General features: G+C 37.0%; 1 protein-coding gene across 1 annotated transcript; it reads right to left on the bottom strand.

Annotated features, from left to right (window-relative positions):
• Positions 1-12,172: 12,172 nt before the first annotated feature.
• LOC140861650 (protein FAR-RED IMPAIRED RESPONSE 1-like) lies at positions 12,173-13,381 on the bottom strand. The gene has a single exon (XM_073264673.1). The coding sequence runs from the start codon at positions 13,379-13,381 to the stop codon at positions 12,173-12,175; it is 1,209 nt and encodes a 402-aa protein (XP_073120774.1).
• Between the last annotated feature and the right edge of the window lie 1,626 nt (positions 13,382-15,007).

Genomic DNA, 15,007 nt, shown 5'->3' with positions numbered 1-15,007 from the left:
TCTCGATATACCAATGGTTGTTGATTCGATCGGGATATATGGATGAAGGGACCGTACTGTACGCTAACCAAAATCTATTGGTTCTTGCAGGCACTATCAGTGATACCTAGGGAATCATGGGGCGATGTTGCTAGGCGCTCATACCATAATTCGATGGGCAAGTCGGAAATTGTTGTTCCGAGTCACAAGGAGTTGTGAGCCCACGGCTAGCTGTATCCCTGAACCATTGAGGGTCACACAGAGTAATGGATTTTTAATCCCCGTTGAGATAGTTAAATTTAAAGAGTTAAATTTAATGAACAAAGAAGTTGGACTTCTTAATTATGAGTAGAGGAGTAAGATTTCCTAAAATGACACAGGGATGGGCATTTTTGGAAATCACTGAATTCGGATTCAGAAAAATTTATCTTGACTTTAAAAGGTGCAGAAATGGTTTCTGTGCACATTGGTGAAATCGGTTTATCAATCGGAGTCACGATGAATTTTATATTAATTTTTGAACATGCGGGCTTTGCTTGTCGGGCTTGAACTTATGACTAATGGGCCCTAAGCTGTTAGTGGCCTACATTATAAATAAGTTATTGCAGTACAGAAATGACATATAACAATAGGTCACAAATTTTCGAAAACCTAGTGATTTTCTCTCAGTAGTGGCCGCCCCCCTTCCCCCTCTGCTCGGCAAAATCCAGTCTGTGAATTTTGAATTACAGTCTGGTTTAACGGATCAAATTCGTTAATATCTTCGTAGAAACTTCTGATAGATTTTCTAGAGCAATCTATCAGAGGGATTAATTATCCGTTCGTGGACCTGATTGAAGAACAGTTCGTCCATCAGTTCCAGGGATATACAACAAGAGCAGAGCAATCTGTTGGTGTCCAAAATCTCGATTCGAGATTGAAGGTAAAAATTTATAATAGTTATTTAATTTTTACACACACAATTTAATCGTTAAGTTTTGATACCCATTATGGAATCGTTCCATATAAAATTTTTAAACTTCCGCTGCACCGGGTATCAATCCTGATTGATCTAATCGCCGCGTTCTCCAACAGTGGTATCAGAGCCAGGTTGCTCAGATCAAGCGATTAAATTAATCGATTGTACAAAAAATTTTGAGCCTCGGTTTTTGAAACAAAATAAATATTTTTAAAAAAAAAAAAAAAAATTTCGGGCAAAACCCTGGCAGCGATTGGATCGCTGCCCGGGGGGGGGGGGGGGCAGCGATGGTCGCTGCCCAGGGCAGCGCCAGCGATCGTCGCTGCCCTAGGGGCAGCCGGGCAGCCCGGGAATGTCCCGGGCGGCCCGCGCGAAAAATTAATTTTTAATTTTTAAAATTAAAATTTTAATATGTTAAAATTCTATTTTTGGTCCGATCGAAAATTATTTTTGATTGGTCCACGAGGCGTCGGATCGAATTGTTCGAGTCCGAAAATTTTAAAATTGATTTTTGGATAAATTTGAATTTTTGGAAAATTTATAGATTTTATCCGTTAAATCAGATTTTATGAAATTAATTATTTTGGTACAATTGATGATAAGATATGATCTTATGGAAATATTGAGTAAAATATGATTTTATGTATAAAATTGGATTTTATATGTAAAATATGATTTTATTTGATAAAAAGATAAAATATGATTTTGTATGTAAAATAAGATTTTATATATGAAATATGATTTTATCCTTTTAAATTTAAATTGCCATTGCATGTTATCCAATAAATTAATTTTGAATTAAATGTTATTGGATAAGGATGATCGATTGCCATGACCAATTTTGTAGGTGTATGTTAGGAATTTACATTTGTTTTTATTGTTGTTGGATTTATTAATGGGCCTGGTTTATGGCCCAATATGAATTGTCATATGTAATAAAAGTGGGCTTGGTTTATGGCCCGTTCCCACCCCTTAAAAATGTATCCCCTACTTGTCATTGTTATTTATTGTAAATACATTGATTTAGTGGGAGATCAAGATTTGAAGATGGAGGTGGGCCCAGCAGACAATAAAGACAGAAGAAATGTAAATTGGAAGCTCAATGTAATAGGATTGCATTGCATACTGCATATTACCTAGGATTGGACTAAGACTCGTGATTGGCAACCACGGGTCAATTAGAAATGGAATCGATCATCCTATATAATATGTGATATTATTGTTGTATGCATGTTTTAGACAAAATTGTGTGAATCCGGCAAGCATACAAAATTTTAAAAATGATGAGACAAATTTTCAAAATTAAAATCCCTCATTTTAAATATGATTTAAAATTGATATCAAGATAAATAAAGGAAATTTAAATTTGTTTAAATGTTCCTACCTTCCATCAACGATCAATGTATGAGATGCTACCCGCGAATACGGTCCAGCTCATATTATTGGGGGGGCCCGTTCGTCGGAAAGCTGTACATTGCATCGACACATGTTGTAAGTTGGGTGGAACTCCCATGGGATCGGCTCATATTATTGGGGGATCCACATGGCGACCGTCCATCACAACTTAATATTGATGGGTCATCTTGACATGTCATAATAAACGGCGTCATATTATTGGGCCCTTATTGGACATGAGGTAAAAACATGGAGGTTGCTTTGGAAGCAATTGGGCTCTACCTTTTGAAAATTATGGTTGGCTGATATTATTCGGGACCATAGATTGTCAATTGGACTCCATGTTCTCACTAAGGAAAACAGTTTCCCGTTTTCACTAGAGGGTAGTGAAATCGTTAAAATAGTGGGAGTGAGATTCATAAAATAAATTTAGCCTATTTTATGTCTTAGTAAATTACTTAAACAATCACTGATAATTGTCTGTTTCATCTCAGTATATCATTATGATGAATCTTCGTAATCCACATGTCTCAATTCTCCAACAAAACAAACTTACTGGCGCAAACAATACAGAATGATTTCATAAGTTAAGATTGTCCTAAGTTCGGAAAAGATTTTCTAAGTGTTAGAAAAGGCTTCTCCGAAAACAGCCCCGGCTGATGTAACTGCCGAAATGTTGGCCGAACTAGAGAAATGGTTGGACCATGATCTCAAGGCCAAATGTTACATGCAAAATTGGACAAGTCTAAACAAGTTTGCCATCACTGCAAGAAACCCGGTCATTGGAAACGTAACTGCAAGGAATACCTCAAGCAGTTGCGAACTGCAAAAGGTACGTTTTACATTAAAATAAATGTTTTTCTTAATACTACTTCTTGGGTATTGGATATCAGATGTAGATCTCATATTTGCAATGAGTTGCAAATGATGACAAGAAGTAATAAGCTTAGAATGGGTGAGACCCAGCTGAGGCTCGGAAATGGTTCTAGAGTTGAAGCTAAAGCTGTGGGAGATGTTTATTTAATTTTGCAGAACGATTTTAAGTTACTTTTGAGAGATGTTTTATTTGTTCCAGATTTGATTAAAAACATTATTTTTGTTTCTATGCTTGATAGAGATGGTTATTCTTGAAATTTTGTGAATGGGATTTGCAATATTTACAAGAATGAATGTTTGATTGGAAATGGACAACTTGAAAACGATCTATATAACTTAAAATTAAAAGACGTTCCAATAAATTATGTTGATAAACCGGCAACAACAAACAAAAGGAAAATCGATAGTCAAAACCCGGCAAACCTTTGGCACGCTAGGCTAGGTTATATTTCCTCAAGGAGGATGAACAAGCTAGTGGGAGAGGGCATGTTTGATATGTCTGATATTAACTCTCTACCTACTTGTGAATCCTGCCTGAAAGGAAAAATGACTAAATCTCTTTTTAAGGGGAAACCTGAGCGTAGTCAAAATCTGTTGGATTTGATCCATACAGATGTTTGTGGTCCATTTAGAGTTGGTACTCAATATGGCCACACCTACTTCATTACCTTTACTGATGATTATTCTAGGTATGGGTATTTATATTTAATGAAATATAAGTCTGAAGCATTTGAAAACTTCAAAGAATTCAAGGCTGAAGTAGAAAACAAGCTATGTAAAAGTATTAAAGCACTTCGATCGGATCGAGGTGGAGAATACTTAAGTACCGAGTTTTTGGACTATCTAAAAGAGAATGGGATTCTCTCTCAGTGGACTCCTCCTATGACACCACAGCTGAATGGTGTATCGGAGCGTCGTAATCGAACTTTGTTGGACATGGTTTGATCCATGATTAGCTTCACTGAGCTTCCACCTTCGTTTTGGGGCTATGCGCTTGAAACGGCGGTATTGTTGTTGAACAACGTCCACACTAAAGCAGTGGAAAAAACACCATACGAGTTATGGAATGGCAAAGCTCCTAAGTATTCGTACTTGAGGATTTGGGGATGTCCTGCTTACGTGAAGCAGACAGTGGGAGATAAGTTGGATAGTCGATCCACCTTATGTTATTTTGTAGGGTATCCGAAGAATTCAATCGGATATTATTTCTATTATCCTGCTGAAACAAAGGTGTTTGTTTCAAGGAATGCCACCTTCTTGGAGAAGGATTTCTTATTGGATAAGAAAGGCGAGATGATGAAACTCGAAGAAATTCGAGAAGAACCCGAAATACAAAATAACGATCCTACACCTCAGGAACCATTGATAGACACGCCTGTACCTAGAAGATCCAAGAGGACTTCTAGACCTCCTATTCGATATGGTCTTCTTCTTGAAGGGGATCAAGATGAACCCGATGTTGGATGTGATCCAAGAAACTTCAAGGAAGCAATTTCTGATGCGGATTCAAATTTATGGCTTGAAGCTATGCAGTCGGAAATAGATTCGATGCATACAAACCAAGTTTGGTCTTTAGTAGATCCTCCCGATGGAATTGTTCCAATAGGGTGTAAATGGATCTACAAGAGAAAGCTTGGGCCTGATGGTAAGGTATTGACCTACAAGGCGCGATTGGTGGCGAAAGGTTATACTCAAAGACAAGGAGTTGACTATGATGAAACCTTTTCACCAGTTGCAATGTTCAAGTCCATAAGAATCCTTATTGCCATAGTTGCGTGGTATGACTATGAGATATGACAAATGGATGTGAAGACTGCTTTTCTTAATGGAGACATTAAGGAAAAAATCTATATGAAGCAGCCTGAGGGGTACACATCCATGGGAAGCGAGCATAAGGTATGCAAGCTTCAGAGATCAATTTATGGTCTAAAACAAGCATCAAGAAGTTGGAACCAGAAATTTGATGAAACAATAAAGGATTTTGGTTTCATCAAGGACCCGGAGGAACCATGCGTGTACAAGAAAGTAGTTAAGGATGCTGTGACATTCTTAGTACTTTATGTTGATGACATCCTACTCATTGGGAATGATGTAGGGATGTTGCAGTCAACAAAGATATGGTTATCAGGTAGATTTTCGATGAAGGATTTGGGTGAGGCATCCTATATTCTTGGGATACAGATCTATAGAGATAGATCTAAGAGAATGATAGGACTCACTCAATCAACCTACATCGACACCATATTGAAACGGTTTTCAATGGATGGGTCCAAGAGAGGACATCTACCCATGTGTCATGGAGTTTCTCTATCCAAGTCTATGTGTCCCAAGACGGATGAAGAGATAGAGAAAATGACACATGTACCATATGCGTCAGCCATAGGTAGTATCGTGTATGGGATGATATCTACCAGACCGGATGTAGCATTTGCTCTGAGTGTCACGAGCAGATATCAAGCTAATCCCGGTCAAATGCATTGGAAAGCCGTGAAGGACATTCTTAAGTACTTACGAAGGACTAAGAATATGTTCATGGTATATGGAGGAAAAGAAGTGAAATTGGAAGGCTATACCGACTCTAGCTTCCAAAGTGACGTGGATGACTCGAAGTCAACCTCTGGATTTGTGTTCATGCTCAATGGCGGTGCTGTCTCTTGGAAGAGTTCCAAGCAGGACACCACAGCGGATTCCACCACTGAGGCAGAATACATTGCAGCATCAGCTGCTGCTAAAGAGGCCGTTTGGATGAGGAATTTCGTCCAAGAGTTGGGCGTCATTCCTGAAGTTGTTGGTCCAGTCCCGGTGTACTGTGACAACACGGGTGCCGTTGCTCAGGCAAAGGAACCAAGGTCTCATCAAAGATCCAAACACGTACTGAGAAAATACCACATCATCCGGGAGATTGTGGAAAGAGGAGACATCACTGTCGAAAGAGTGGCCTCTGCAGACAATATTGCTGATCCACTTACTAAGCCCTTGCCAGGACCATTATTTGACAAACATCGCGAAGCAATGGGTCTACGTAGTATGACTAGTTGGCTATAGGGCAAGTGGGAGATTGAAAGAGTGGGTGCCCGGTGAGCCAACTTGTAACTAAGGGCTTTGATGACTCTTTGTATAAACAATCTTTTGTTTAATATAATTTACACTTTTATTAATGGCAATGACTTTATCTTTCTTCATATTGTTATATTGAGATATACTATTGTTGTTTTGATAAAGACCTTGAATATACTATAGTGTATGTAAGATGCGGTAGAACATGGAGATGTCTATCATGAAACACATCTTATAGTCACTGTATATTCTAAACTGTTCCTAGTCGATTGAGCCGTCCGATAATAAGGATAAGGATTGCTCGAGTTTGAGACTAGCATTTGCGATGCAGAGTACCACGTTTCATTGGTAAGGAACATAGAGATGTTCGAAGCATGCAAATGGATATTCATACGATGAATGATCGAACTACCCTATCCGGACTTTCCAAGTGGTTATCACTTATCGAGTGGATAAAGTCCGCGGTTTTGGTTGTACACCATTAGTCCTTACTACTTGAAACATCATTGAGACTCTATATGCTAGTACTGTGCTTTGACTCATTTACCGACTCTATTGGGGTCATCAGGTGTCGGGATTGGGTACGGTTACAACACATATAGGAGTCGATGCTTTGTTGTCAAGGATTCACCACATACTTGCGAGTGTGGATATCCTATGCGATCTGAGGAGATATTAGTGTGACGAATCTCTGGCCAGAGTACATGATGTGTTTTAAGAAATGGTTTCTTAGTAACACATGCGATGTCACTATTTGATCTTCAAGATGTATTGCATAGTTATTGAATCTCGAGCGACTCTCGATATACCAATGGTTGTTGATTCGATCGGGATATATGGATGAAGGGACCGTACTGTACGCTAACCAAAATCTATTGGTTCTTGCAGGCACTATCAGTGATACCTAGGGAATCATGGGGCGATGTTGCTAGGCGCTCATACCATGATTCGATGGGCAAGTCGGAAATTGTTGTTCCGAGTCATAAGGAGTTGTGAGCCCACGGCTAGCTGTATCCCTGAACCATTGAGGGTCACACAGAGTAATGGATTTTTAATCCCCGTTGAGATAGTTAAATTTAAAGAGTTAAATTTAATGAACAAAGAAGTTGGACTTCTTAATTATGAGTAGAGGAGTAAGATTTCCTAAAATGACATAGGGATGGGCATTTTTGGAAATCACTGAATTCGGATTCAGAAAAATTTATCTTGACTTTAAAAGGTGCAGAAATGGTTTCTGTGCACATTGGTGAAATCGGTTTATCAATCGGAGTCACGATGAATTTTATATTAATTTCTGAACATGCGGGCTTTGCTTGTCGGGCTTGAACTTATGACTAATGGGCCCTAAGCTGTTAGTGGCCTACATTATAAATAAGTTATTGCAGTACAGAAATGACATATAACAATAGGTCACAAATTTTCGAAAACCTAGTGATTTTCTCTCAGTAGTGGCCGCCCCCCTTCCCCCTCTGCTCGGCAAAATCCAGTCTGTGAATTTTGAATTACAGTCTGGTTTAACGGATCAAATTCGTTAATCTCTTCGTAGAAACTTCTGATAGATTTTCTAGTGCAATCTATCAGAGGGATTAATTATCCGTTCGTGGACCTGATTGAAGAACAGTTCGTCCATCAGTTCCAGGGATATACAACAAGAGCAGAGCAATCTGTTGGTGTCCAAAATCTCGATTCGAGATTGAAGGTAAAAATTTATAATAGTTATTTAATTTTTACACACACAATTTAATCGTTAAGTTTTGATACCCATTATGGAATCGTTCCATATAAAATTTTTAAACTTTCGCTGCACCGGGTATCAATCCTGATTGATCTGATCGCCGCGTTCTCCAACATAACCATAGTCCTCTGACCTCTCATAAGTCATAACTAACAAGCATCATCGGCCTCAAAAATAAAATATCATATACAATTTAATCTGAGATTACGATACAATTCAATAATCAGAGATATGCTAAAATTTTTCTAAAAACTTGACAGAAAGTATATATATATTTATTTGTCCTCCTTGAGAGAAAGCATATATGTTTTTCCTTTTTTTAATTTTTATGGAAAACCATCATATAAAAACAAATTTTGTTATTCAACTAAACCAATTGGGTAATGATTATGAATAACGTTATTGCTTACGATTATGATTAAGATTACAGTATTATGTAATATGTATATGTTATTAACCAGTCGGCGTCTATGTAATAGGAGACTGATCATTATTTGGTTGTTGACTGTTAAAAACTTGATATTTGACGTGATCGATTGATATTTATGAGAAGGCCACGTGACAATCCTGTGAATATTTGTACTTTAGTTTGCTATATAACCTCGATACAGCGAAAGTAAAATAGCGATAAAGAATCGAATCCAGATTCAGTAGCGTGTCTTTTTGGGGATGCGCGCTTGAAATTGTCAGGTTTCTCCGGACCCGCAATAAGAAACCCTAAACCCCAAATAATGCTAAACCCTAAACCCTAAACCCTAAATTGAAAACCCTAAACCCTAAATTGAAAACCCTAAACCCTAAATTCCATGATTATGAAATTTGTTCCATGGATATTGTATCATATTATTTCAAAGGTCATGATTGTGATAATTCGAATTTATAAACATGATTACCTTCCTATCATAATGTAAGATTTTGATTAGTGCGACATTTGGTAGAGAAGAAAGTATCGTTCTCACCATTGGATTAAGACTGGAATAATCATGTGCGACCAGAACCTATTCAATATAATGTGATACAACATGATTTGACCAATAATAAACACAGAGGATGCCCATGCTATCGTATCGACCTCTGTCCGACCGAATATAATGATCGATCGACCGAATATATTTCTTTGTCGACCGATTTACATTGAGCTATAAATTTAATTTTTCGGGCTATATATTTATTTCATAATTCGACCCATTTCTAAATACTTCAATTTTTTCTTATCATTTTATAAATTTTCAAACCTTCCCAAATCATACATTATCTTCCAAGGATCGCGATGTCCTCAGTTTCTCAAGGGGGAATGATATTCTGTCAATGTGGACTACCAGCAAATTTGAGGGTTTCTTGGACCAGTGATAATCTAGGTCGGAGGTTCCATGGATGCAAAAATTGGAGGGTGAATGTCCTGTTTTAATTTTTTTCACTTTTACGGGATTATCTTTATTTCTTATAATTTATTGCTCATTATATTGTTCTAATCTTTCTTGGTCCTATACCCTCCCTTACCGTGGCAGAGTGGTGGATGTAATTTCTTTGCATGGGAAGATCCGCCGATGTGTCGTAGGGCGATGACTATAATTCCCGAGTTGAAATGGAAACTGGCCGTGCTCGAAGATTACAAGAAAAAAGCTGAAAAAGATAACCGAAAGTTGAAGTCCTTGCTTGCTGGTTCATGGTTGATTTTCATTTTGTTTACTTTGTGTTATTGGATTGAAATGTTATATTGAATGCTTGATTATCTCGAAGCTGAATAAAAATATTATTTTTATAATAATTACAATTTAATTTTAAGGATAAGTACATTGTCAAACATCGATATGCTATTGTCTATTTACTAAATATAATTAATCGAAAACATAGATTACATGACAAGGGAAAATAATAATTCAAAATATATATATGGAAAATGAAACACAAAATTGAAGAACTCCATAAGTCTAAATCACCTTCCAAATCACCTTCTCGTTCACTCCCCCAGAGAGAAGGGTGCTTTCCAAAAATATTGAGGAGAACAACCAATCACTTTCTCGTTGTAACATGTTGAACCAATCACTTTCTCGTTGTAAAATGTTGGATTCACATTAGGACATCTCTTGTATTCTTCACATAATAATGGTCACTAACAACTACCAATAAATACATTTATTTCGGAATTTTATTCGACTAATAATTAATAATAATTATCGGACGCAACTTCATGGCTATTTATATAGCAAAAAAAAAATATATGGGATTGGAACCCCAAAAGACTTGACTGTTCGACCATGCTACTCTCAAGACTAATTTCACGGGAATCGAAATCTATCTGTCTTCTTCGGATACACATTCCAAGAAAAAGGAATTTGATTCATTCTCACCCGTGACCCGATATGTGGGAATAATTCAATGCATTCGGCGATTATAAGGGGCTATAATTATCATTTATTACTAGCATAACGCATGTATATAATAATAATAATAATAATAATAATAATAATAATAATAATAATAATAATAATAATAATAATAATAATAATATTATTATTATTATTATTATTATTATTATTATTATTATTTGAGAAATATATGATAATAAGTTAATAACATATGTAGACTATTTCAAAATTAATTATTTATATTTTTAATGTGTAGGGACAATTTTGAAACAAAAGCTAAAGTGCTCAACCGTATGGATTATGATTATTCACTCACCCCCCCAATCTTATTCTTCTATAAATAAAGATAAAAGGCGTTTAATTTTTCATATTCATATTCACCATTATTAAAAAAATTTCCATCTCTTCATCTCCTTCTTCGTCTTCTACCTACTCTTCTACTCTTCTCCTCTCTCGAATACAAAATTACAATAATTAATATTTTATCACTATGATTGTTGTTGATCAACTTATTATGTTGGACATTCCACACCCCGTATGGATTTCTGCCGATGATACCCAACCTAGGTTACAAGTTCCACCCAACTACAATAATACGAGTGGAGTCCTAATTGCAGTCCTACGTATCCTCTGTATTACCTAATAATACAAGAGGAGTCCTAACGCTGCCTGCTACCGCCATGTTCACTTCAAGATGGCAGCTGCGTTAGGTTTTTATTCCAAATCGCCTATCTCATCCTGCATGATTTCATGATTTCATGAATCAATGTAAGGCTTTCGAAGACTTAGGCATCAATGGTTTATTTTTGATCGTCGAATAAACCGTTTGAAGGCCGAGATAGGTGGTGAAGAAGAAGTACTGGGATTCGAGTTAAGAAGAATTGTTGCTGCTCCTTGGTAATATCTTTTATTTAGGCAATCAGTTTTTTTACACCTAAATCCTAAACCCTAACGTTTGAAAACAACAAAATAGATTTCCGTAATAATTTTCATTTATGTTTATGTGGAATTTTAGCTAGCAATATTTTTTATTAACAAACTTGTACCATTTTAAATTTTTTTTTTATACCAACCGACTCTCCTGGATGAATTAGGCTTCGTTAAAACTCTACACTTAAAGCGGTCGAGTTGTTTATATTAACAGTCGACACCATACATTAATCGGTCGACACGTATTTCGCACACACTACAAAATTTAAATACGAATAAAATGCAAATAATAATTAATACGAAAAACCCTAACGTTTGAAAACAACAAAACAGATTTCCGTAATAATTTTCATTTATGTTTGTGGAATTTTAGCTAGCAATAATTTTTATTAACAAACTTGTACTATTTTATATTTTTTTATTACCAACCGACTCTCCTGGATGAATTAGGCTTCGTTAAAACTCTACACTCAAAGCGGTCGAGTTGTTTATATTAACAGTCGACACCATACATTAATCGGTTGACACGTATTTCGCGCACAAACTACAAAAGTTAAATATGAATAAAATGCAAATAATAATAAATACGAAAAACCCTAACGTTTGAAAACAACAAAACATATTTCCGTAATAATTTTCATTTATGTTTATGTGGAATTTTAGCTAGCAATATTTTTTATTAACAAACTTGTACCATTCTATATTTTTTTATACCAACCGACTCTCCTGTATGAATTAGGCTTCGTTAGTAACGAATAACGATCGATTGAAAAGAGAAATAAAACTCTACACAAACCGGTCGAGTTGGTAATATTAACAGTCGACACCATACATTAATCGATCGTTGCATGCTGAATGAGTGACAACTAAAAATCAACGTCTTCTGCCATACTCCCCGACTGAAGGTATTCTTTTTACTTTTTTCCGTCCACGTCGGGGAATGACTAGAGGCGGCAGCACCAATATTTCCTCCTGCACTGTCCATTCACCTGGTACTGGATAGACAGGGTCCGTATATGCTTCTAACCAATAACGTGTGGTGTAATAATCTGTACAAAATTCATAAACAGAAATATTTGCTTTGTAGGCAGCAGCAATGGCATGTGAACATGGAATCCTGTCAATGTCGAATTTACGGCATGTGAAAGATTTACTCTGTAAATCAACTAACTCGTTGCTTGTGCTACCGTACACGCAATACTTCCCCTCAGTTGCTTCAATTACTTCATATTTTCTAGAAACGATGAAATTCTCACGAACGATCGACTCTATCGCTGGTGTGAGATGTGTAGTTGATGCAACCGCTTCTTGATGATATTTACTTCTCCAGGTTGATGTGATTCTTTGCAGTGCTTCCAATAATGCAATTATTGGAAGCTCCCTCTCCTCATGCAACCTACCATTTATTGATTCCACTCCATTCGTGGTCATGATGGAGTAACGGTTCCCGGTTTGTTTTGCTCTAGACCACCTTTCGGGAGAAGTGTTATCCTCCAAATATTTAGCAACCTCTGGAAATCTCTCTCTCAATTCTGTATACAAGGAATCAAAATCACTTTCCTTGTATGCTTTTGCCACCCGAATGAATAGCTCGGCAGCTCCCTTTTTTTTGTTGCTCTTGCCTTTGATGTTTTGTGACATGTGCCACATACAAAACATATGATGTGCACGATTGTATAAAAATGCAACTGCATTTATGATGCCCTGGTGTCTATCTGATATTATCACCAATTCGTCGTCATCCTCTACTATGATTTTCAATCTGCTTAGAAACCAAGACCATGACTCAGAGCTTTCCTTGTCGACAACACCCCATGCAATGGGAAATTGGTGGTGATTTCCGTCCTGTGCGATTGCTACAAGTAGCACACCGTCATACTTTCCTTTCAAGAATGTACCATCAATGCAGACAACTTTTCTCATGAATTTGTATCCCGTAATACATGCACCATATGCCAAGAACATGTATTTAAATCTTTTTTCTTCATCGACTTCTAAATCCGTGAAACTACCAACATTTACTTTCTCAACCATTTTCAAAAATGATGGCAACTTCCTAAAATTCTCAACAGAATTGCCCATCATGGTGTAAGGGCCAGTTATTTACCTCTACGTGCCTTGAAGTATGATACTTGAACTCCCTGATTACGCATCATTGTGATTATTGATTTCGGAACAGGTGTAGTCCTTTGACCACCGAAATTTTCTAGCAACACAGCTGACACTAACCCAGAAGTAGCCTGACGATTTTTTATAGTCATGCGCATCAAGTCACAGGTGTGAATGTTACAATATGTTCGAACGTTAAAACATGTTGAGTGTGGATCTTTCTTTGCACCTCGAATCCTCCAAGTACAACTATCAGCAGCACATCGAACATCATACAAAGACTTGTTAGATTTCACTATTTTGAACTCAAAAGATGACTTTATTGCAAGTCGGGACAATTCAATTTGAAATTCTGCCTTATTGGAAAATACCTGCCCAATTGAAATGTTGGATCCATCACGGAATGAGTAGGTACCATTGCCACATGACTCAGCTCTATCTACCAACGGAATTCTCTTACGGATCCGATGTCCATTTAGATACCCTTCCGGCTCGGACTCAGACCGTCTTAATTGCTGCTGGTGTAATGAAGGTTCTCCTAAAATTAAAGGATCTTCAAGTTGTTCGAATGGACAAGACACGTTGAAATTCTCAGTTTTTTCCTTATCATTCTCGTTAGGAATGACAAAAAATCCATCAAAGTATTCGTCATTATGATTCAACCCCCCCACAGGACAAGACACGTTGACATTCTCAGTTGTTTCCTTATCATTCTCGTTAGGAATGACAAAATCTCCACCAAAGTATTCATCATTATGATTCAACCCAGCCACAGGACAAGACATGTTGACATTCTCAGTTGTTTCCTTATCATTCTCGTTAGGAATGAAAAAATCTCCATCGAAGTATTCGTCATTACGATTCAACCCCCCAACATTTACATCCAACGATCAGTCACGATCCTCGTCTTCACCATCAAGACCCCGCATTTCATTGCATGATCTACCACAATCAGCGACTTTACAATTGCCACATGTATCATCTCCATCTAACAACAAATTCCTCCCAGTACGATTGATCCCCCCAACAGTTTCATCCATCGATCTGTCACAAACATCAAATGATTGTTCAAAATTAGCGATGTTATTAAATGTCATGTTATCATTACTGAGGTGCTGAGTGATTTCAAATGCATGAACCTTGTTGTCCAGTCCAACGTTCACTTCCTCTTCTTCCACCATAACATTCAGCACAGGTCTCTTGTCTGGGGCACCAAAGTAAAGGTACGCACGCAGAGTTCTATCATCCTTAATATAAAAGGGAGGAGGATGGCAATTAGGAACAATTGGCAAATAGCTGAATTTGGTTCTGTTAATATCACATGCCAAATCCAGAATGTTAACAACCTCATTCTTAAAGGATTCGAAATTGCATGTCTCATCGTCCACTGTGATTAAATCCCATTTACAACTTTCATGTGAAAACCATTTGAAAACATCGTGCTCATCCCGTATCCACTTTCCATTACATTGAAGGACAACATTACTGATTGTCATAACCTATAAAAATAATTAGATTAAGCAACTTTCAAAAAGAAAAAATAAATACACATGCGTTTTAAGAAATTTTATTTGAATTACGAAGAAGACATTGTCATGT

This window comes from Henckelia pumila, chromosome 4 (genome assembly GCF_033568475.1).
Source record: "Henckelia pumila isolate YLH828 chromosome 4, ASM3356847v2, whole genome shotgun sequence".
NCBI lineage: Eukaryota > Viridiplantae > Streptophyta > Magnoliopsida > Lamiales > Gesneriaceae > Henckelia > Henckelia pumila.
Note: the sequence above shows the minus strand (reverse complement) of the source record. Positions and strands in the feature narration are given on the sequence as shown.